Source organism: Phoxinus phoxinus, assembly GCF_949152265.1.
Source record: "Phoxinus phoxinus genome assembly, chromosome: 13".
NCBI classification, from domain to species: Eukaryota; Metazoa; Chordata; class Actinopteri; order Cypriniformes; family Leuciscidae; genus Phoxinus; species Phoxinus phoxinus.
The window spans coordinates 4,757,114-4,783,037 of record NC_136888.1 but is presented as its reverse complement, the minus strand read 5'-3'; the positions used below and the strand labels follow the sequence as shown (position 1 = coordinate 4,783,037).

General features: G+C 37.1%; 1 protein-coding gene across 2 annotated transcripts in view; it reads right to left on the bottom strand.

Moving 5' to 3' along the window:
- Nucleotides 1-1,132: 1,132 nt before the first annotated feature.
- Nucleotides 1,133-25,924, bottom strand: part of nol10 (nucleolar protein 10) — a 40,471-nt gene continuing 15,679 nt past the window's right edge. Inside the window, exons 14-21 of one of the 2 annotated variants that reach the window (XM_079632252.1) lie at nt 22,318-22,444; nt 15,625-15,704; nt 15,428-15,526; nt 13,605-13,691; nt 13,336-13,503; nt 9,116-9,399; nt 7,080-7,182; nt 1,133-1,559 (exon numbers count right to left, since the gene is read on the bottom strand). In XM_079632252.1, coding sequence (XP_079488378.1) covers nt 1,389-1,559; nt 7,080-7,182; nt 9,116-9,399; nt 13,336-13,503; nt 13,605-13,691; nt 15,428-15,526; nt 15,625-15,704; nt 22,318-22,444 — 1,119 coding nt within the window. In that variant the 3' untranslated portion in view covers nt 1,133-1,388. The remainder of the gene's footprint in view (nt 1,560-7,079; nt 7,183-9,115; nt 9,400-13,335; nt 13,504-13,604; nt 13,692-15,427; nt 15,527-15,624; nt 15,705-22,317; nt 22,445-25,924) is intronic. The other variant, XM_079632253.1, reaches the window with a different exon arrangement.

Genomic DNA, 25,924 nt, shown 5'->3' with positions numbered 1-25,924 from the left:
ACCTGGATGTAATGAAGGCATGTATGAGCCTTTTTGCATCTCAAAAGTGAGAAAAGGTCAAAGACATGCAATGTTCCTAAGATGACAAAAGGCGATTTCTGAGATGCGTTTTATATGTGCATCAAATGTTAGTTGAGGATCAAAAAGAACACCAAGATTGCACACCTGTGAAGTGGGAAGCACCATATTAGAGTCAACAACCAAGTTAATATGATTAGCCTTACGAGTAGCCGCCTTCGTACCAAGAAGCATCAGCTTAGTTTGAGTCGTTCAATTTCAGGAAGTTATTCTGGATTCAGGTTCTGATCTCTTCTAGACACTTAAAATAGTTAACGTATGGTGGACATTAGGGCTAGTAGTGATGTAGATTTGAGTATCATCCTCATAGCAGTGATATCCAAGGCCATGCTTCCTGATAATCTACCCAAGTGGAAGCATGTATATACTAAATAAAGTTGGGCCCAACACTGAACCCTGAGGAACTCCCTGTCGAACAGGTACGGTATCAGATTTGTGATTTCCCAGGCTTACAAACTAGGCACAAGATAAAATAAGATTTAAAACGGTCCCAGAGAGCCTATCCAACAAAACAGAACGGCATAAGGTGTCAAAAGCAGCACTGAGGTCTAGCAAAACCAAGATACCACATACACCAGTCAGCTGCAATAAGGAGATCATTTACGACCCTCACTAGAGCGGTCTCAGTACTATGTCCTTTTTCTGAAACCAGATCGAAAAGGTTCAAGGAGACTGTTAAGTGCTAAGTGATTATTTAAGTGAGTAACCACATCACGCTCCAGGACCTTAGCCAGAAATGGGAGGTTTGAAATAGGCCTATAGTTAGACAAGTCAGAAACATCACACACAGGCTTCTCAAGGACTGTTGTAATGACAGTTGTTTATAACTCTGTAGGAACAGATCCAGAACCCGATGAATTCACAATTGAAGTTATAGGAGGACAAATTGATGCAAGTTAACTAGTTTTGTAGAGTAAAACCATGACTTAGTTGTAAACTAGTATAAAGATTCAAACGCATTAAAAAAATTATCAGCAGTAACAGTGAATTGATGCTGAATGGGAATTAATTTGTGTGTGTAAATGTAAGAGAACAGAACAAAACAGAACAGATGTTGATAAAAATGTTTTATGGTTCTTCACAAAACACAAGGTTCTGTTTCCTGTAATGAGAGACATTGTGAAAAAAAAGAGATCAGATTCACACACACACACGGATATACAGTCTCTTAATGTGAATCAGTGACGGCACCTGTACTGGAAAGGTCACTTGAAGACAAAAGTGATTCCAGCAGATGTCTGATCAGACACATTTTAAGGCAGTATTAAAAGTCCTGTGTCAATGCCTAGTGACCACGATCAGTCCTGAGTTTAAAAGGGTCTCCTTCCTCTTCCTCTCCCGCCGCCTCTTCCTCTTCCTCTCGAACCGCCTCTTCCTCTTCCTCCCCTGTCAGAGTGTAAGTGTCCAGCCGCCCGTCTGATCTTCCTCCTCTCATCATGATGGTTACGTTCAGCCTTCTGTTGAAATCGCTGCTTCTCCGTCTGTGCAAGTATAAGATGGAGTTAGTGGCGAACCCAAAATGGTCCACAACTCATCAAAAGGGATTTTTTTTTATAATTGGTAACAAAACTACTACTCTGATTAATCTTAGCAGTGTTGGGATGTGATGAACTAAAAGCAGCGACACAATAGACGTATCTCCACTGTTCAGTAGCACAATACCTCAGTGTTTTAAAAATAGTCTCTTTTCCACTAACATGAGACCTTTTCAAAAAAAGATCAGATTAGCGTGACAAAACTCACTCTGGCTATAATCAGATGCATTTTTTTGTGCTTTCTCTCCTAAGAGGCACTGGGAAACTTGATTCATTTTAGTGATTCATCAGCTTTCTTTAGTCATTCATTGGTTTGTTCAGACAGTTCATGGAAAGAAACAGTTCAAAGAAATGTCCCAGCATGGCATTTATAGTAAAATACAGTCTTTAAATAAGTGCTGTGGTCCATCAGTATATTCAGAGTCTTTTCTAGTTTTGTAAGTTGTATTTAGTGTTTAGTATTTAGTTCAAGTTTAAAGCGGTAAACCTAATTTAAATGGATTGGAAAACAACTACTGCTTAAACTTGTCATAGAGGTCCAAAACAAATCTACTATCAGTCTAGTGTTTTAACTCTCCCTTACTGTCGTTTGGTTGAGACGGTCAAGAACAAATTATGTTTTATAGACCATCATGCTAAATTTTGTAAGATTTTTTTGTAAGGTTTCTGAGAAGTCTCTTCTGCTCACCAAGGCTGTATTTATATTTATTTGATCAAAAACACAGTAAAACAGGTATTGTGCTGTATTATTACATTTTAAAATAACCGTTTTCTAAAATACATTTTAAAATGTAATTTATTCCTGTGATCAAAGCTGAATTTTCAGCATCATTACTCCAGTCTTCAGTGTCACATGATCCTTCAGAAATCACTCTAATATGATGATTTGATGCTCAAGAAAATTTTCTGATTATTATCAATGTAGAACAGTTTTTACAGAAACCATGATATATTTTTCTCAAGATTCTCAGAAGAATAGAAAGTTTAAAATAAATTATTTCTAACATGTTTTTATTGTCACATTTAATGCATCCTTGCTGAATAAAAGTATTAATCTCTTTAAAAAAATCTTTCTGACCTCAAACTTTGAACGATAACTGTGTCATATTAATATGAGAGCAACAGCAGGTGAAGATAATCACTGAACAATTACAGAAAGTTTAAACATGACTTTAGTAGAGCTGGATTATAGTGCATGAGTCATTTTAATTGGCGCTTGACAGTTTGTTGTCGGTCTATGGAAAAGATCAGTGTGAAGATACTTTTGTTTGGTGTTCCATTGGAAAATCTATAAGCATGTCAGTGAACAGTTGAAAAATAATTTATTTATTAATTCTAGGGAAGCACCGATATGAAAATTTTGGCCGATATCGTTAATTCTTTATATTTGAAGGCCGATAACCGATATTGGCCGATAAATCTAAATCCACATTTTTATATAATTTTTGAGGGTCACAAAAACAAAAGTCTCATCATTAAAATCCACGTCCCAAGCACACAATTTTAATGTTGTCATTATAATTTTATGAAGCCTGTATGACAAGACTTGCGCTGCACATGCTGCACTTTACTGTATTTTCCTTTTTTGAAGCGATTTTCAATCATATTTCAAGCTATTCAAACAGTGCGCATCTGAAGGAAATAATCCATTATTTATCGGCTTTAATATATCGTCCAAATAAGAAAATTTGAAAAAGCAGATAAATACATTAAACCTGAACATATATCGGCCGATACCGATATGATGACCGATATATCGTGCATCCCTAATTCATTCCTTTAATGCAAAGAACATTCATGTATGTTTAGATTTTGTAAGGATCAGATGACCTCAGACGATCCGATTACTAAAATATGACCATGAACATCAAACAAAAGCAGCAGAGTGACTTGACTGGGTGATGTGTACAACTAGGGGTGTGCGATATTACGATTTTTGATCGTGGACGATTAAAATGTCTCCACGATCTGCTTTTTAAGAAATATCGTAGGATCGTGCATTTTATCAGTTTGCAGCTCTGGCGCCTCCGTCTCAACATACTGTACAGCGCGACGTATATCCACATGAAATGCAGAGGAACGGGACACTGTAGTTCATAAAAATTAATTATTTGCATGTGCTTTAAAGCCTTGCTGGTTAAACATGTCATTCGCTGCTGATGCGCTGTTCTAACGAGCGCTTCTCTGAGCGCAAACAGCCGACGCGCGCATGCACTAACTGCTGCTACACACCGGACGCGAATAGCGCGTCAGGCGCGAGTGATTTCAATGTTAAGTCAATGCAAAGACGCGTTACGCGCGTAACGCGTCTTTGCATTGACTTAACATTGAAATCACTCGCGCCTGACGCGCTATTCGCGTCCGGTGTGAACGCACCATAAAAGCCTGTCTAACAGCATCTGATTACTGAAGTTATCTTTCGAGTCTTATTGCGCTAATACTGTCAAATACACACAAGGTTTACATAAACAAAGTTGGTTATGTCTAAAGTGAAAGAACAATAGAAAAAATTAAGAAAAAATCTGCTTGTCAAATGCGTGTATATTAGACTTGTTGCGCGCAGCAGATCTTAAAGAGACAGTAGCCCTAATAGTAAACATACTGCCGCTTGTCCTTAAAGGGACAGTTACCCAAAAATAAAAATTCTGTAATTATTTACTCACTCTCTAATGTTGTTCCAAACCTGTATTAATTTCTTTCTTGTGCTGAACACAAAAGAATATATTTTGAGGAGTGTGGCTAACCGGGCGGTTGCTGGTCCCCGTTGACTACCATAGTAGGAAAAAACTATTATTAAGTCACTGGGGTACATCAACTGTTTGGTTACCCACATTCCTCCAAATAACTTTTATTTTCAACAGAAGAGGGACTTATTCGGGTTTAAAACGGCTTGAGAGAATTACAATTTTTGGGAGAACTATCCCTTAATAAAACAACAAAATACAAAGAGCATCTCACTCACTCTTGACTGAGAACTTTAATAGTAGCTTTAATAAGAATCAATGTAAAATGTATACAGTGAAGTCGATGTTGTGTTTTATTTTCATATTTGTTCATTTAATTACTTTCTTCAATGCTGTTAAATTCACCAGCTGAAAAAATAAAGCACTGTTTATTTAATTTGTATATTAAGTTGTGTATGTGTATCTTTGTTCTTAATTTTTAATAACAAAGAAAATGACAAAGATTTTTTATCTTCGCCACTTTGGCCTAAATATCTGCCATTCTTTTTTATTTTACATTTTGTTACCTAAGGCTTTGTTTTTAAAATAGGGACATTAGTTTGGCTGTGATGCTCAGTCACTTGCAAAATAGTAAAACCAACATGAAAAGGAATCGTGATAAAATCGTGAATCGTGATTTTCCTGAAAAAAATCGTGATATCATATTTTTGCCATATCGCCCACCCCTATGTACAACCGACAGGAGGAGAATGGGAATTAAATGGGCGTGCGGGCGGTCAAAGGACAGAGAACAACGGTGAGATTTTCAGGGCATACTGAAGCCATTCTTCAGTCTCTGGTGTGAGTCAGACGAAATCTGAGCTGGGAATGTGTCTGACCCAATTTTACCACACCGTCATCTTCATTTAACCAAAGAGGGAGGAAGAGCTAGAAACAAACATATGCAGACCTGCCAACCTTGAAGACATTTTATGAGTACTAGCCCCTCCCCCCACCCATTTGTACAGGAGGCATAGCCCATGGAAACTTCTTTCACCTGAAAATCTTGTCAGAAATAAAAGTAAACTGAGGACATTCTTTGTAAATAAATAAATCAAAACATTAAATAAATGTGCAAAACCAGCAGTTATCAATATCAAAATTAGTTATTATGAACACTATAAGTCCAAGTTATCTTTTTTATTTGATAGAATAAAAACAGAACAAATTATGATACACCACACACACACACGCACACAAGCAAAATTCATTCAAAGGATACATGCAATTTACATTAAAATACATTGTTTGGCTCATCACTAGTACCTACTAGATTACAAAAAAATAGTATTACTGTGTAGAGGAATGGAGTGGATGAATGGCAGTACATGTATTGAAACAAATGTCTTATATCCTGTCCAATATTTTGTGCCCATATTTTTGTTAGTCTAACCAATAGGAGGCGGAGTGAGCTAATACATAGGCCTAAGTAGTAATGTTAAAGATGAGAGTCAGACCAGGTTACACTTAGCCTTCTGAATTACACTGCGCAAACCAAAAGTAATACTAACCCACTGGAGGAAGAAGGGTTGGTTCTCCACAAAACAAAATATTCATTTTTTCGTGTTCGCATTTATGAGGAAAAAACAATGTTAGGGGCGTGACAGTTCTCCGTTACGGACATGACCGCTCTGAAAGCGGCACTAACTGCACAAACAGAAAGCACAAAGCCTTTCTTTAAAGTGAATTTAGTTTTGTATACATTTTATCTTACTTTTAATCCATGTTTCATCAAGCAATTGTCTGGATTGAATAAATAAGAAGTAAACAAGAAAACAAGAGATAATCACGACACGGAGGCGCCGGCGTCAACTAACGTTAGAGCTCGCCTCATAAAGCAACCGAAACTCAGCGTCTGCTTGACTCGCATACCTGTCTAGCTGCTACTTTTAAACAGAACAATTCAAAACGAAAGAAAACAGACTGCTCTCTGCTTATGTAATCCGTATAAAATGTGCATTTCTCTCTGGCGCCTTCACTACTGCAAAGATCGCGAGACAGCATCTTCAACTTCATCTTTTCAGCCGACACGACACTGATACTGGAAACACTTGTTTATTAATAAACAATTAAAATGTCTCCTTTCTATATTTGACATTATTTGTAATAATCATTACTTTTGCCGGTTCTTTGCGACAGCTTTTAGGTGCGTTATTGGCTAGGTATCTTATCCGGCTAGTTTGGCTTGCTTGAGGCACTGAATTGAGCGCTGATCGCGAAGCATGTAAACAAGAGGGGTAGGTGGGCGGCGGGGTTAACATGCAGCGCTCTGATTGGCCGAAAGCTTTTCACTCCACTTAAACACTGTGGCTCAGCGGCAGAATCAGCATCATAGATTGCATAGAAACTGAAATCGGCGAAATGCGAGAAGCAACAAAATGCGTACCCAGAGAGCAGCCAATCGTACAAGCGTACTTATGGGTCAAAATGCGTGCCGAGTACGAAAAATGCGTACATGTTGGCAGGTATGCATATGACTAGGTCCGGGTTAAATTAAAAGGTTTTCCGCAAACCTGTAAGTAATGGCTTATGTAATTGTTTGAATAAATCAGTTTTTACTCGTTCAGAAATGTCTAGGATTACAACATCACAACTGATCATTAAAGAAAATTCCCCCGTATCAACACACATTCAGTGCTCTGCAACTCAGCTGATCTGGATGACACATCAGTAGAGCTCAAACAAGTGTTATAAAGCATTAGTCTGCACAGGTGGCAGCTGGGATAGCCATCATCATGCTTACCTTCTTGAGCGTGAAAGTGAGCTGTTTGCTTCCAACTGCTGCGTCGCTGACGTTTAGCATCCCTGATCTCTCCTCCCTCTGCAGTCGCTCCTCCAGAGATGTCCTGTGTGACGGCAAACAGTGTTCAACTTTCAGCTAACAGCGACAGCAAAAGACATAAAAATCACCAACAAACAAAGAGCGTCTCTAGTAACGAGACACAACGGCACAAAAACTCACCGCAGCGCAGCAACACAAGTTGATTCTGCACCAATTTGATCTTATTTCTTATATTTAATGTAGGGCTGTCACTAACGGTTATGTTGGTAATCGAGTAATCAATATTTTGAGGATTAAAAGAGTAATCGGATATTTTTTGTGGTAATAAAATGGACCTAAGCAAAGACATAAGTGCGAGTGTGTGTTTATGTGTGAGTGTTATTGTAACACTACTTGACAGTTTCATGCGCTTTAAGTATTTACTGGTGTTTATTAGTTATAAATGCTTCTGTTGTCTGCTGTGTTCACACTTAAGTTTTGTTAGACTACATTCAGGAAGTGTCCTGAGCCACTTCCGGTGTTTTGCCGGTTCCTCGACACGGGTTAATTGCAATTGAAGATGGTTTTAAATCGAGTACTCAAATTTAATCAAAGAATTGTGACAGCCATAATTTGTTTATTTTGGTACAATATCCAAATATAGTTTGAATCAAAGGTCTTAATGATTTACATATGTGTTCAATGTAATTAAATCAGCATTTTTTCAATAACTGAAGAAAGTGTGAAAGTATTAACGTTAGCATGAGCTTAAGCGGCCTAGGTGACGTCATCTAGTCTTTTTCTTTATAATAATGTACATTTCAGAATCATTCACAATAAAACTATGAATATGTATAATGCAAATAGATATAATTCTGATCTCATGTTGACTTTAATATGTCAAAACCGTGCTAGGTTAGGTGCAAATGGTTAATCATGTAAAACCAAGTCTGGGAGCATCAGACAATTGTCTAGCACTTTTAAAAGCCATTAGGAGGTTCAGAAGGACATGCTCTCTATATTTGGCACGCTGCTTTATATGTGGCCCTGAGTCAACATGTGTTACCTGTCAATACACCACCCACTGAGTGTCAAGCGAGGGTAGCACAGGAGTGCTAGTATAGTTGTTTAGATGTACACATTTATCCTGTCTTAGAAGTAATAATAAAAAAAGCACCACTTTAACTCTATTTTGGCTTTTTTAGAAGAATTGTGAATCGAACCAAATTGGGACATTAGCATATTGTTATACCCCCAATAAATACAGGTGAAACTCGAAAAATATCGAGGGCCGACATTTCTGCATTTAAAAAAAATTTATTTCATGTAATATTCAAATTTTTCGAGTTTCACCTTTAAAAGAGTTTCAAATATTCACAATCGATATGCATCAAACCGATATTTTTGACAACACTAGTCCCTTCCCTTTAAGCAATCCATCTTTAAAGACGACCTATTATGTCCTTTTTTAAAGTCTTGTTTTTGTGTAAGTGGTCTACTATAGCAGGTTTTAATGCTTGAATATTAAAAAAACATATTTTCCTATATTGTAGCAGCTCCTCTCTTCCCGGTCTGTTAGTAACTCTGTTTAGTTCCTGTCTCTATGAAGCTCCTCCTTCTGAATAGCACAGTGTGCTCTGATTGGTCGGCTGGATGAGTGTGTTGTGTGATTGGTTATGTGCTTCAAGTGTGACTAACACACTACTAACTAACTCAACCAGGCCCGCCCCTTTATTCTGCGTATTAATTATTTAAATGAGGAATATTGTGACGTGTTTGTTCCTGGAAGAAACTCAAGACTGCAATGGAGGCGTTTCAGGAGTTCAGAAACTCCCGCTGGAGGGACTTTGTGCTTTGAAACTATGCAGAGATTTTTCATGCTCAAACAACAACATTAAACGCACTAAAGAAAGATAAACATGTGAAAAAAGCTTCTATAAGCTCAAGGTGGACTTCATTTTCTAAAATGTGGTGCTATAAATGGTTTTAAAACGCATCTATGAGAAGAGGTAACTTACTTCTGCATCTTCTGCTTGTGGGAAACGTCTCTGAAGCTGCGAAACTCCTCTCCTGCTTTGATCTGGTAGAATCGAGGCTGGCTCTGGTTCTGATCTGAACTCTGTAAGTTGGTGTCTCGGTCCTGTTGCCTCTTCTCTTTCCTCTGGATGAAGCTGCGCTCTCGCTCCTCGGCCCGTAAGAGACGCCGCTGAACCCTCACCTCCTCCACCCAACTCTTATCGTCATCATCAGAGCTCTCCTCTTCCTCTGAGCCACGGCCTTCCACCTCCTCCTCCTCGCCGTCCTGCAAGCGAGACCACGAGATTCAGAGAAATGATGCTCTACTTGTTATATTATTATCTCCCACAAATCATGATTAGCTCTGTTCCTTGTGACCTGCACTTTCGTCAACACCAGTGTTATTTTTAGTATCACTGAGATACTACTGTAGTTTTTATTCATATTTTTTATAATTTTTATTTAGTATTTTGTTTCCTTTTACATTTTTAGCTTTAACGCTAAGTTGGGGCGTAACCCTGTTGTGTTTTTCAGGGTTATTATGACTAACTAATAAATAAAAAATTATGTTATGTTAATTGAAATTTAACAAAATAATGAAAAAAAATTTGGTTGACGGCCTAATGTAATAAATGTCAGTAACCAAACATCAACTTCCATAGTATTTTTTTTTTTCCTACTATGGAAGAACGGCTACCTTCAACTGTTTGGTTACCGACATTCTTCAAGATATTTTCTTTTGTGTTCAGCAGAAGACAGAAACTCACACAGGTTTGGATCAACATGAGGGTGAGTAAATGATGACAGAATCTTAATTTTTGGGTGAACTATCCCTTTAAGTGCATAAATGCAATGATAAATCAGAGGTCATAAGCCTTTGTGTGTCTACGAAACAGTCACAGTGAGGAAAGTTTAAGCAGTCTGATACAAATATGCATGTTTTACTAGATAAATAAGAAACGCCAGTGTTTTGTTCAGCGCCAGCTCACCCACTGACTGTCGTGGAGCAGCATTATAATCAATGCAGGTCTAAATCAGAGGTTTATTGTGCAGCGCTGACAGCTTCCCTCATCACAACGAGAGAGTTTGTGAGGATGCAGTGACAGTCAGAGAGCTCGCGCTGAACCATTCAATCAATCTGATCATTCACAACAATACAGCCAGAGCTTCAGTGTGCTGCCGCTCAGCGCTCATCTTCTTTTGCATGGATATCCTACATAAACAATATGGCCCGCAACAATACACTACCGTTCAAAGGTTTGCAGTCATTACAATTTATAAAGAAAATAAATTAATACATTTACTCTGCAAGAATGCATTGAATTAAATAAGAAGTGACACTAAAGACTTTTACATTGTTACCAACAAATGTCAAATAAAAGCTGTTCGTTTGAAAAAAAAAAGAATCATAAAATTTAGTTTCCACTAAAATATTCAGCAGAAATTATTATAAATCAGCATTGATTTCTGAAGGATCATGACTGAAGACTGGAGTAATGATGCTGAAAATTCAGCTTCGATCACAGGAATAAATTACATTTTAAAATGTATTTTAGAAAACGGTTATTTTAAAATGTAATAATACAGCACATATAATAACAATATATTCACATAGAAAACCATTACTTTAAATTCTAATAATATTTTACGCCATATTGTGTTTTTTAATGTATTTTGGATTAAATAAATGCAACCTTGCGGAGCAAAAGAGAAACCGTAGTGCATGACGGTAGTACACTTAATCGTAGTTATATTTATCATCATTGACAATTAATTGCATTATATTAAATGGGAAATAATCGTGCTGCTCTACATTGCTACTAGGGCTGCACGATTAATCGCAATGTACATGGAATCGCACTTAAACGATTTGGCTTATTGCGATTATGAAATTGCAAAGGCTGCGTTTGTTTTTTTAATGCGCAGCTTGTCAGTGATGATCGGCTGTAAACGCTGCTCACTCTGAAAGCACTGTGAGTTTGAGTCACTTATAACATGCATTTGAAAAAGCAACACGCGTCAAACATCTTTCCAAACACAAGAAGCATTTATGAACCTCGTGTCCAACAAGACAACATTTAATAACATGTTTTTACTCCAAACTCACTTCATAAAGACAGCTGAGCTCCTCCTTCTGTGAGATGATGTGCTTCTTACACAATAGGGCAGTCGTGTGTTTATTAGTCGTGTTTAATCAAAGCGTTTCAATCGTCTGTTTATTCAGCAACAGCGATTTCCTGGGATGATGTGTGTTATCGTACTACTTCTGTGGCGGGGTATAATTGGTGTGTGTGTGTGTGTGTGTGTGTGAGACGCCCCCTAGTGTTCAGATGGAGGAGCATTTACTACCGATCAGCTGCTGCACCGTCAAGCTGCGCATAAAATAATAGCAGCCTTTGCCAAATCACGTGCGGTTTCATTGCGATCGCGCAGCCCTAATTACTACATACTAAATAATCATTTTACGTAACTTATCGTGAGTCATTTGCAGATAACCAGCTCTATCAGTCAGTGTGAGTTTGCTTCTTGTGAAAGACTAGGCGTGTAACGGTTCTCAGTAAAAAAAATCCAAACCGCACTGTTCTCCAGCCACGCTTTCGGCACGCACTTGCACCGCTGTTCATCTCAAATCTGATGATAATAATAATTTGTTACATTTATATAGCGCTTTTTCTGAGACCTCAAAGCGCTTTACATTGAAGCGGGGGGGGGGGGGGGGGGGGGGGAATCTCCTCAACCACCACCAATGTGCAGCATCACCTGGATGATGCGACGGCAGCCATATTGCACCAGAATGCCCACCACACACCAGCTTACTGGTGGAGAGAAGACAGTGATGAAGCCAATCAGTGTATGGGGATGGGGAGGTCATGATGGACAGAGGCCACTGGGCATTGTTTGGCCAGGATGCCGGGATTACACCCCAACTCTTTTTCGAAGGACATCCTGGGATTTTTAATGACCACAGAGAGTCAGTTTAACGTCCTCGTCCTCGACCACAGACCTCGGTTTAATCCGAAGGACGGTGCTCTTTATCAGTATAGTGTCCCCGTCACTACACTGGGGCGTTAGGACCCACACAGACCACAGGGTGAGCGCCCCCTGCTGGCCTCACTAACACCTCTTCCAGCAGCAACCTGGCTTTCCCAGGAGTCTCCCATCCAGGTACTGACCAGACTCAGCCCTGCTTAGCTTCAGTGGGCAACCAGTCTTGGGCTACAGGGTGATATGGCTGCTGGTCAATGTATCTACAATATAGGTTTGTTGAAAATAACGCATAAAACAGACAGACCGTTCCGCTAATGTATGTTTCTGTCGATGGATACGCATTCTGGCTTCCCAATATGTTACAATAAAAAAAATGTGTACAAAACAGTCACTCTTTGTAAACTCTGTTAGTGAGTGTCATATGCTCTATATGAGCAGTCGTTTACCCGTCATCACCCGGGTGTTCATAGTGCACGAGCGCAGGCGAGACCTGAACAGCACACGTTGCTGTCTGTTTAAACTAAACTACTTTAAGCCTTACCCATTTAAGCATGAAAAGATGTGTGTGTGAAAACAGAAAAAACTGAGCCCTGATATATTGAAGGGCAGGAAAATGTGACATTTATTATAATGGGTTTATGTGCAGATTATTTTAAGTTCACGAATTAAAAGTATTGTATTTTGTAAAGCCTACATTTAAAAAAAAAAAAATCGATAGCTTTCAAATATACTGCAATGCTGAATGGCTAAAATTGAGAAAAAAATATTCATAGAGACATAGCAGCATCGGTGACCATTGATACAAAAAGATGGCATTTAAAATTTTAAATATACTGTCTTTATGTTGTTTCTACATTAATTTAGAGATTCAATGTGAAATTATTACAATAATATATTTAACACTTTAACGTTAGGTGCAGTTAATCGGGATTAATTACAGAAAAATGTGCGATTAATTAGTTAATTTTTTAAAAAAATCAATTGACCGCACTAATTTATAATTGTGAACTTTTATTTAAATATTATTCATGTATTTTTTCCCCACTGTAATTATCTTCTCTAAGCTGGATACATGCGATACTGCCCAAGAATTTGGCCAAAATGATCTTATATCTTATTAGGCAGCATTATGACGCCTATCTTTTCAAACGGACTTTGGGACACATTAAAATAGTCATTAGGTTGTGGAACAGAGCTGTAAAAAGTGCCGGATTGAAGTGACGATGTTGTGTACCTGCTCCTCTCGCTGGACAAGCTGGCTGAGTTTCTTCCTCCGCTTCTCTCCCAATTTTGACACGATGGGGTTCAGCAGACGAAACTCCTCGCTCCGCTCATCCACCTGGTACTCCGGGTTCTCGAACATCACCTTGAAACGGTCGTCCATCAGGAGATTGTCTACGGCCTTGGAAAGACAAAAGCAAAATTTTGAAAAAAGAGACAAAAAGATTTAAAAGATGACTAAAATATTTCAAAGTAAATCAGTGTGAAAGAAACATTGCCCACATTGGCCTTTTTCTTCCTCTTCTTGCTTGGAAGCTCACTTTCCTCCATGAGTTTCAAGGCCAGTTCCTTATTGACCTTGGGCAGCTTCTGTTCAGAGATAGGAGAGAGAGAATAACAGTCAAAGCATTGACGATAACAGACTCTGAGGAATTAGAAACATTACATTCACTCAACATAGGGCTCTATCCTTTCAGGAATCCAGTCATAAGAATTTGGATAATTTTGGATGAATAAATAAAAAGTAAGGCTGCACACAATCAAATCGTGATATGGACGAGTGTCCGTATGTATAAAAATGCAAAAAGAATATTGATATTGAAATATGAAATCTGCACATCTCTGTGAATGAGCGGCAGTTTCGTCAACTACATATCCTCAAGCTAGACTGTAATACTGGCTCAGATATAATTTTAGAACACATTAAAGTTAATAATTCTTCTTGGGAAGTTTTATATACATAAAGCTAAAGTAATGTCTATAACACCCTCCTTCAATTTTTTTTTGTAAAGATCTTAAAATAGTCCATGACTCATTGAATTAAATCACTAGAAATGCAAAACATCTCTTTTGTTGAAAAAAATCATTTGTAGAATGTAATGCTTTACTCTGTATTAGGTAAGATCTGTTATACGTTTCCCACAATCTCTGTTTGTCTTATGTTTGATGTTAAATGTCATTGTAAACTTTCAAAGTTGAATAAAAAAAAACATTAAAAAAAAACATATCCTCAAGCTTGTTAAAAGAATAATCACACAAATTTTGATGGAAAAGTTAAATTTTCGTTTGATTATAAAACAAATCAGTACTTTTGTTAATGCTGCCTAAATTTGATCACAACCGGTTTTGCTAATAAATTGGTATTAAATCATAAATGTAGAAAAAGACAACAACAGATTTTCTGAAAATACAAAACATTTTATATGGCTCTATTATTGTAAAAATTTTAGTGAAATCTTAAATTGTAAAATGTGTAATTATTCAAATGTAATTAAACCATTAAACCGGTATTTTAAAAATTAAATGTATTGTATAGGGTCCTAAAAATGGATTTTTTTTCTTCCAGTTTTGATAAATTGTTAAATTGTTTAAGTTTCATGTTTTCAATTAATTTGGTAAGCTTTTTGATTACTAAAATGATTTTAAGCATTCAAATGGAATTCAGAATTATCATAATTTTTTTTATTTATATATATACAGGAAAATGGCATATTATACACTCACGAGAATACTTTATTACTTGAACGAAGTAAATATACATTAATGAGCACATATATTTTTGAAAGAACTAAGTGTTTTTAGCTAAGAATAAACTAAAAAAGTTACACAGTGTAGCTTTAAGTTTCATGTTTAATTAATTAGGCAAGCTTTATGATTACTACAATTATTTTAAGCATTCAAATGGAATTCAGATAAATAAAAATAAATAAAAAATTTAAATACAGGAAAATGAAGGAAATGGGGTCGGATTTTGCAAAAAAAAATATGAAATTCTTAACCACAGCTAACTAAAACATTTCTGAAAATGTTATTCTGGATTACACTATTTTACAGTGTCCTTGTTACATATATTACATGTACTTACCATAGTAATAACAGCATATTTAAATGCAACGATCCCTCAAACAAACACTAATCATACCCTCACTCTGTAGTAAGTACATGTAATTAATATTACTCAGTACTTAAATATATAATCACACTGTAACAAGGACACTAAAATAAAGCGTTAACTTTTTTGTAACGAGCTTTCTTTCCACCAATCCTTCTGCCATATTGACTCAAAGCAGAGATAAGCATACAGTCAAACATGCAGACAGCGTTACCTTGAGCTGGACTCTCTGAGCTCTCGACTCATCGATCTTCTGTCGGATTCGGTCCTTACGGTACTCTTCATAGGCGAACGGGTTCGCCATGGTCTTTACCTGCAGAAAAGCACAGCAATCAAACATGTGTCATCATTTAACCATTTAAAAGATGAGTTTTAGAGAACATGCACAAATGCCCTGACACAAATCTGCACCTTGTGGTAGAGCCTGATGTCCATGAAGAAGCCGTGCATGTAGGCCCTCAGAAGAGCCGAACCAATCAGATGCGTCAGACCTTAGAGAGGAAAACAAGATACATGACAGGAATTCATCCAATTACACAGAACACTATGGTGGACATCTTGCACAAATAACATAACCAGTTCAGTTGGTCCCAATCGACTATTTATTTTCTTGGTATGGACACTTTTAAAGCACAGATTTAAAGCACTAATATCAAAGTAATATAAACTATAAAGATACTCTTAAAAATTAAAAGTCAAGTCACCTTTATTTATACAGCGCTTTTAACAATGTAGATTGTTTCAAACAGAGATCATAGGAGATTAAAGGGGTGGTTGAGTATGATTTCACTTTTCTAACTTTAGTTAGTGTGTAATGTTGCTGTTTGATCATAAACAACATCTGCAAAGTTACAACGGTCAAAGCAAAGGAAGATATTTGCTTTTAAAGAAAATGGCTACAACAAACGGCTGGTAGGGACTACACGACATTCCCACGGCATTTTACCACCCCTTTAAAGTAACAGCGATAGTTTTGGCTTTACAGCAGCTCTAGAATAAAGTTATTGTCCAGCTAAAGTTAGTTTGATTGATTCACTTCCATTGCAACGATCATTAGTTATTAACTTAGGGTCCGCTAACACGACACCGTTCCAACAGAAAACCCTTAATGCGATCAAGCCGCTCATCCGCACGAGAACAGTGTTCGGCGGCTCGAGAACGCAAACCTTGAAATAGGTTCTAAATTTATGATGAATGATGATTCATTCATTAAAAAATGATGTTCTAAATCTCTGCGTAAACTTTAAAATCGCGAATCTGTGAAAACACTGATGGCGTGCACTTGCGTATTAAGTGTTCAGTCTATTATGTATGCGTGTTTAAATATATATGTGCGCAGGCGTGTAATCTTTCTTTACAAATTGACCTCAAGAAATTACTTGTCTGGCCTTAAAAATTTCTTATACAGAATGTTTTTGTCGCTTCGGCGTATAAATGTGAACTGGAATCAAAAAAGACTATTATTGTGCCGCTTTGCGTTTGTTTGTGTTTAGTGGAACATTAATAGTTAATGTGATGATGAACTCCAGTTGTGGTTCCTCTGCTTTCTGTGTAAAGTTCAGCAGACCTGACTTACGTCCACTAGAAATCACCTAGACATCAGTTAATTAAAGGTCATTTAGCAAAAATTAGGTAAAAGTATAAAAAGTATTATAGTTATGATAAAAATATGAGCAAAATTGGTTTAATACTTTAATGCAGTGACATTCAGACAAGTTACATAGTGCTTTGAACAATACAGATCGTTTCGAAAATCTGTTAATTTTCGAAAATGTATCGACACTTCCAGTGTTAAAGTTATCAATTATGTAACAAATTAAATTTGATCTGTAAAGCAGCTGTACAGAAGACAAGTGCATTATTCAGCTCGTTGATTGAATTCAGTTCAACAAGTGTCAACGCTAACTTTGCTACGCCATCTAAATTAAGTTCAAATTTTGTTCTCATCCGATAGTGTCAGTGCAGTATTATAAAGGCTTACAAAGCTCTCATAAGATATAATTCAATATTGATATTTAACAACAATAAGGAAATGCATTCCACGTGTTTGTAAGACCTCAAGAATGACTGCAAATGCAACGTAAACTCCTCAGAGAAAGCTACTTCTTTTACACATGAAAACCTTTTTATTTTTTTTGCCGGATTCAGTTCTACATTTTATTATTTTTGGATGTGTTTTGGGATTTAATAAAAAATGTATCTAAAAACTGGTGTCTAATGAAATAAATGCATAAAACTTTAACAATTTAAATAGCTGCATTTTTATTTTTTGTCGATAAGGTGCTGCACAACAGAACTTGTATAATGAGTTAAACCATCTTGGTTTTTTGATATTCCTAATAATAATAAATCAATCTAATGTTTTTATACGTTGTTATTATTACTTTGAGAAGTACATTATACTGTATAATGATACATATGAGATAATATATATCTTTGAAACCCCAACTCAGCAAAGCTAAAGACGACAGTGGTAAGAAACCCGAACTCATCAGGGGACGGAAGCGGTGATTTAAGGCGACACACTACAGGTGAATAGGGTAAAAATGTTAACTAGCAGATGTCACCATGAAACTTTCCCAGTTGATTATGTACATTAAGATGAGAAAAAAATGTATTACAAGTTTTCTGTAATTGAATGTTTAAATATGCAAATTAGGCAATGTCTAATTAAATATGCGCTAATTTGCATATATTAAAAAATAAATAAATCTGAGTATTGGATAAAGCCAGGTTCAAAATATTTTTTTCAGTGTGTTCACATATTAGATGGGGGAAAAATTACAGGGGGATTTATGGAGATCTACTTGTGTTATCCTCTAAATCAGAATATACTGTAAATAGCCTTAAAATGATTTTCGCCATGTTTTTTTGGAATAAAATGTTATATAAATCAGGCTAGGAATAATATATTTACAAATACCTCTGTAAATGTGTTCATAATGTAACTAGGTACAAGACTGAAAAGTTTGGTGTATATCGGTGCAACTGAAGTGGAGATTTCAGACTTGTAGAATGAGAGAAAAGTAATTTTGAGAAAACGGGCTTTAAAGATTTATCATCAGCCAATGAGATTGTGCATTCAGCGCTTTTACTTTCACGATTGGTTGCTGATATAAAGGAAATGACCATATTTGGATCCGACAGCATTGTACAGGCGAGAGAGAGCTTGCATGTGATGACAGGGAGCAGACAGAGATCGCGGATCATGATGATTTATAACGCCAACTTTTGTTGAATTTATGAGAAATATACAAACACAAACAGACAAAAGTGTAGTAAAATAAAGACCTAAATGTGTATTTCAGACTTTTTTCACCACAAGCCTGAAAGAAAAAACATGCCGTGTCTCTCCTTAAGTGTGCGAATACATTTGAGCCACTGCAGTCCGTAAGGCCGGTGACACACTGGATGCGTGGCGTGAGCGTGGCGTTTCTGTCGCGTTTTCTCTGTCTTTACACACCAGAACCGTGCTTCACGCGGCGCTGGCGTGCTGCTGCGGCTGCTGTACTTGACAGAGGGACAGAGTAGGTGACAGAGTTTCTCCACCTCTTCAATTAACCTGCCGTCGTCCATCGTTGCAAACTCGAAGTGTAGCCTACTTGAAAGTGTCAAGTCACGTGATTTGGATCAACCTTGTTCACATATGGGGAGAGAGTTGTGGAAGGCTATACTTCATGTTAAGCATAGGCTACATATAAAGCCTACTGATAAAGGACACCGTCAACAGTAATGACGGCAAAACAGACTATGTTTGACAGGTGCAATAGGCCTATTTGAAAATCGATAATTATTTATTTTTTCGTTTTTTAAATTACATTTATATCTGAATTTATGTCAACCTATAGACTTTCAAACATCAAAATGTCATTAATTAATATGTATTTGTGTACAAAATGACATGTAAACATATTTTCCTATTATATTTGGCATGGAAACGCTTCCAACACGCTTGCGTGTCGCGTGAAAAATAGGCGTCGGTTCTATTTCTAGCATGCACGCGTTTTCCGCCTGAGACGCGCGTCACGCAAGCAGTGTGCAAGCTCTAACCTGTTAACATGGGAGCCGAAATAAAAACGGACACGCCACGCAGCTGAGACGCTTACGCCACGCATCCAGTGTGTCACCGGCCTAAGCATGCACAAGCCTCTACGTTTCTATAACCCCCTGCACCATGATCACCACCTAAACACACTCTTGAAGTTTGAGCTCCCCGCAGGACAACATTTTTCCTGCTTAAATGGCATTTTCATTGTTTCCATTGATTTAAAATGACAAGGTTGAAAGAAGACACTCAAAGCATTTGAAGAATTCAGCTGAGCTTTGTCTGTATTGAGCAGGGATGAGCTTTTCTATAGATTACATTCACTGATATCAGCAAAGAGGCTGAAGCTCAGCAATTACACAACTGATCAAACACACATCAGTGGATCACAAAACACACAAATAGATCCAGACGCACAGCAAACATGTCTCTGACGCACTCTAACCAGAATGCAACGTTTTCATCATGGTCTATTTTTATTTCCACTTCACACTAAAACCCTTCCAAGTCCACTCTCTTTTGATTTTACTTCTAAGCAACTCAAAGGGAAACATTTAGCATTTAAGAGATTCCTCTGAAGCCAGAGAATAGCTTTGAGTGAGAAACAAACCGAAATTCAAGACCATTTCCCAATAAAAGTTTTGCTTTCAATCCGATCAAATCATGATGCAGATGCACCCAATAAATTAACAGCAACACTTCACATTACATCAAATATCCTGTATATTATCATACTTTTCATGCATTAGGCACCTTGAACTCAATAAAATTTAAACCTAAACTAATCTTGACAAAATATATATCATCTGAAAGCTTACAATCTCTAGTTTACATTTTACATATCTCTAGTGACTGATTTTCAATCAGAAGAGCCATAATTTATCAATTTGCAAGGAGAATATGTTCATACTCCTAAGGCGTGTTCAGACCTTTATTTTGAAATAGTGATGAACATGAAAAATCATGAAAGAATGGTAGAAACCTCAGTTTGTTTTCATGCCAAGAGTTCCAAAGATAGCATCCATTCAATTCTTTTAGAAAAAAAGGTCTGAAAATGTTTTAAATATAACGAAAATAATAATAGATTAAGCATCTGTGATGTGGCAGCGAGCTATTATGCACATACGTGATCTTTCTGTGTTTCTTAGAGGTTGAATTCATTTTAAAATCTGCCAAACTTTCAATGCTACTTCTGAATTGGATGTCTACTTCATAAATTGTATGAAAATTGTAAAAATAATGGTTCAGATCACTCAAACAACATATGGAAATGGAGGCGCCCTTATATGGGCAGTAATGTCAACTAGTGGAAAAGTTTGGTACTGCGGAAAAATTTGAAATGCAACTTGTTCAGATTTTTGGCTTTGGTTTTTTGCATTTTTAGGTCCACCAGGTTTTGAAAATATATATTTTATATAAAATATTAATAATTAAATTTTTTACGTTGTACATTTTCATAAAGTCAAACTTCTATAACTTTGTTTCTGTTTAACTTCCCTAATTTATTTACACTTCTACATGTCTATGTCTTCTTTAAAACAAGACCAATCTTACATCTATATTCCAAAGTATTCTTGAATTACAACCATTTAAGTTCGGAATGTGAATTTTCATGTATATTTAAAAAAAAAGGGGGTGCCGGTTTAAGGGGTTAAAAGCATTTTCTTTTTATTTAGAATTTATTCATCTAAATGATAATTTCAACATTTACTAATTCTTAATTAAACCCAAAAGCTGTATCTGTTAATATTATTAAAAGGACCTGAACTGACATGAACTAACAATAACCAGTTGTATTTTGAAGATTGATAAATGATAAATACTGTATGCATTGCCCGTTGTTAGTGAACATTAACTAGACGGGACTTCTATTGTACATTGTTCCCTAAAATAAATGCTGCTCATACTTTGCATTAACTAATGCTGATTTATACAGCCTAATTGATTTACCATCTTATTTGTTCAGGAGGAGGCGCAAGCAACTTTATCGGATCTCATGTGCATCTCAATGTGTTAGATTCATGTATTTTATCGGTCAAAATGATAAACAGCATTTGACTTGCTTCATCAATGTTTTCAAAATTTTGGTAAATGAGGGAGGTTCAGTTCCCACAACTTTTGCCAATAATAGTGCACGAGAAATACGCTCACTAGACTTTCTCTCCTGTTACATAATCCAGCCATTGCACCTGGCCCTCCACATCTCTCTCTCTCACACACACACACACACACACACACACACACACACACACACACACACACACGATTCGATCCGCTTTCTGCTGACGGCAGCATTCCTGAGTGGTTTTCCCATCTCCGAGCCGCTGAACAGGATCTTATCACCGCGGTAGGTCTGACTCCATCCAGTGTGGCGAATAACATCTCTGTGATATTGGTCTGTGTTTGAAGTTTAGCAGCGTGACGTTTGGAGCTGGTAATCACAGCTCTGCCTGTCTTTCACAATTACTGGAATGTTCTCATAGTAAATACTTTGTATGCAGACACACCTCACACACCGCATATGGCGAGTCATAACGCGCTCCTCAATGATAAAACTAGAAATATGTCGGGACTGAATCTGCAGATTTCCTCTTCATCTGAACACACACAGGCTACCACTCACTCACTTCCATTAAATAGTGCAAAACACTAAAAAGAAAAAACAGAGCTGGGGGAATTAAGATTAAAGGCATAATTACTTTTTTGCCCATTCTTCTTTGAATTTTTGGTCTACTTTATTGCTTTCTGTGCATCAGAATAATTCCTCGTGTCATCGGGTTCATGATCAGACTGTATCCGTGTCCTTATTTGCACATATACATTTCATTTGTTGAAGACGTGATGAAATATGTGCGCAAATACGGTGCTGGTTCATGTTTGGAGTAGGAGAGTATGTGAAATATGGCTTTATTCTCATGTATAATAACTTAGAAACAATCTCCAGCCACAGCTGCCAATCACCACTCCGAATTACCGTATATATTCCTCACTTTGGAATATATACGTCGCTTTCATGCAAGTACCTTGTTGGTGATCTTAGGACAGATTCTCCAACTTACCCAGGTTCTCCAGGTCTTTACGGGTGACAAACTTGTAGTCGTCATAGATGGTGCTCTCCGGGTTCTCCTCAAGCTCCTCGGTGAGGTTATCCAGGAAGGAGCACCAGCGTGGAGCCGGACCGAGAGCCTGAAACACAGCGACACACACACAACAGAAGAAACTGAGTCAATGGCATCCTTTTCATGTAGATCAGGATTAGATTTCACAGCAAAATCAAAAGAAGTTGCTTAAATAAAGGCTATTTTATGCATCAGTTTGCATTGTGCTGAACTGTCGTGACAACCACATTTCCTTCCAAAATTCCCAGTGAAGTGGAAAAAAGGGTACATTATGGCAATATTTGTTGTAACTGCCCATAATTTATGCTAAAAAAAAAAACTGATCTTTACTACAAACCAGCAGATAAAATTGTGGTTCACTTGAATAAATTATGACAGAAGTCTATCAATATTGTACACAGTATAATGTACTTCTCAAAGTAATAATAACAACGTATAAAAACATTAGATTGATTTTTTTTATTACAACCGGTATTAGGAATATCAAAAAAAACAAGATAGTTTAAAAGATGTTTTAACTCATACATCATACAGCACCTTATTTGACAAAAAAAAAAATGCAGTTATTCAAATTGTTAAAGTTTTATGAATTTTACAAATACAAAACCATTTTGTAGATAAAATTTGTATTACATCCCAAAACACATCCAAAAATAATAAAATGGAGAAAACAGATTTCGACAAAATATAAAAAGGTTTTCATGTGTAAAAGAAGTAGCTTTCTCTGAGGAGTTTACGTTGCATTTTCACGTTAGAGAAAACTTGAGGTTTAACAATCACGTGGAATGCATTTCCTTTTTTTTTTTTTTATTTCAATATCGCCAAAAATATTATCATACGGTCCAACACTAATTGTGTGTTTGGATGAAATGTGATCTGTAATTGTGTGTGTGGCAGACTGTCATGTCTCTGTTTAATGTTTCTTTGTTTGTCTTGTATCTGACCACATGGCTCTGTCTTTGTTTGTGTTGGTCATGTGCTCCTCTAGTCCCGCCTCCTTGTCTAGTCCTCATTTGCTTGATTGTGTTCACCTGATCCTCATGTGCTCTGCTCTCTTTATATTATACTCCTTTCCTTCTAGTCTTTGCAAGTTCATTGCATTTGCTGTGTGCGTGCGTTTCTCACAGATCTTGTCAATGCTAGATTGTTTTCTTTGTCAGTTCTAGCTTTGTATTTTAATATTTTCTGTTTTTTTTTCTTTGTTCCTGACTTTTATTCCCGTCAAGTTCCAGTATTTATTTTGCTCTAGTTCTCCCAAGCTTTGTTTTTGGTTTCTCTCTTGTTTTTGATTTGATTGTTAAAGTCCCTCTGTAGACAATTATTTTAACCCTTAAAACTCATCTTTGATCCAAAATGACACCCTTGCCTTTTTTAGTATACGCGGTTTTATGAATACGCAAATGAGCCCCGCCTCCCCTCACTCACTCAGCTCAGAGATCCACTGGTTGATGATCACACGTTGATCTGATTGGTTACAAGGTAGTTTGTGACGTCAGAAACACCAGAGATTTCAAACCGTGTTTTTGAGACGATGTTTGGTTCACTGCAGTTTTAAAGGTACAATATGTAAGAATTTTGTATCAAAATATCCAAAAAACACTTGCACAGTGTTATATATTTCCAAGAATTTGTACATTCAGAGAAATTCACAATTTTAAATAGTGCCTGTCCCTTGTCTCCTGTCAATGACGTAATATCCGCGTTATCCCTGGTTTCCGCTCGTACTGCCATAGTAACCATGGCGACAGACGTGGACAACTGCGTAATGTTTAGCTGCACGCTCACGCTGTTGTTGTTTCGCTCAAACATTATGGACCATGGCAAGCAGACTTTGGAACAAAAGGAGAACTAAAACGAGGATCAATATCAGCGTGGCGTTTCTGAGATGCCAAGAGCTAGCGTCCGCGACAAACTTTGACTTGACAGAGACGCCACTCTTGCATGTACTTTATTAGACAGGTGAGCAAATGTACATAAAACTAATCAATGTTATATAGCTCAACATGATGAATTGTTAGAATATCAGCGGTACTTCCGCCTGTCCCGCGCCCAGTTTGATGACCGGTTGTCCCGCATCGGAGCGAGGATCACCCTTACCCACCTAATCTATAATTTATTATAATTAATCTTATACAAAGTATGTTGGTTGTCTTCATTAGAATAATAATGTTTCATATAATCTAGTTTTAGAAATGGAATAAATAGCATTCAATACAAAATTAATATGTCTCATATTGAAATCAAGTTTTTTATGTGATAAAAGATTTGCTTTGTTGTACATTAGAACCACACCAGGCATTTAGTCATATTACAAAATAATTAATAGAAGGACAAACTTATAAAATAACATTATAAACTGAGAAGCGGGCCTGCCCCCGTTTATCACGTCACTTCACCACGTGACAGCAGCAAGCAGGCTCCTGATTGGTTAACACAGCGCAAATTGACGCCAAAGTTCAGATTTTTCAACTCGGGCGTCAGATGCGAATTCGCGTCAATTACCGGGATCTACCGCGCCGCGCTAAACGCCTCATTCATTTGTTCACATTAAGTAGGTGAAAAAAATGACATGTTGTAGCTTTTTCATCGACTCTGCCATGATTCACTTCTGAAATGCGTGCTAGTGTCTTCGGTTGCATTTACACTTGGCATTAACTTTGCAATCACCATGTTCAAGCAGATCGGATCATTAGCCAATCAGGACATCGTGCGTTTACATTTGTTCATATTAAGTAGCCTCTGTATCTGGATAACCGATCGGATTTCTGTTTCCTGCATAATATTTAAATTAGGTCTGTAGCACGACACCAATAAGAGCAAAGATTATACAAATTAAGCAATTTCCCAAATGCTTTCACTCTCACTCACTCACTTTACTTTCTTGTGCAATCTCCAGTCTTAAATCAAATGACGTTTTTTTGAATGAAGGAATATTTCCAGAGTTGATCATACAAAAATAACCATGGTTATGTCACATCATCGATCATCAGGGTTTAAGGTTATAGCGTGCAATGACTATATTAACAGAAATGGGAGATTAATAAACATGCTGAAACAATAAAAACATTCAACATTTAAAACTATTATTCCTCTGGCACAGCAGCGCACGCTCTTCATTAAGATCTCATGATCACAGCTGTGATTGTACAGGCGATCGCCTCGTTCAGATAATGTTGCACAATTAAAATGAAAAATGACACACACAGTATCATGTAAGTCTAAATAAACTGCTTCTGGCCATTATTTTCTGACAGCCACATGGGAGACTGGGCGGGGATTTATATGACGTCCACCTGTGAATGCAGACACACACACGACGGCTGGATTGCGTTTACATTACACTGAGATTTTTTTTTCACAATGCGTCCTCGACTACCTCCGAACCAGCTGATCAGATAACATTCCCATCAGAAACGCGTTTACACTTGTCTTTTCAATGTGTATGTGGACAACATCCGGATACAGGGCGCATGATGATGCCAAGTGTAAACGCAGCCTTCCATAGAGGCTGCTTCATATGTTGTTGATGTGTGTGACGTCGACGTCG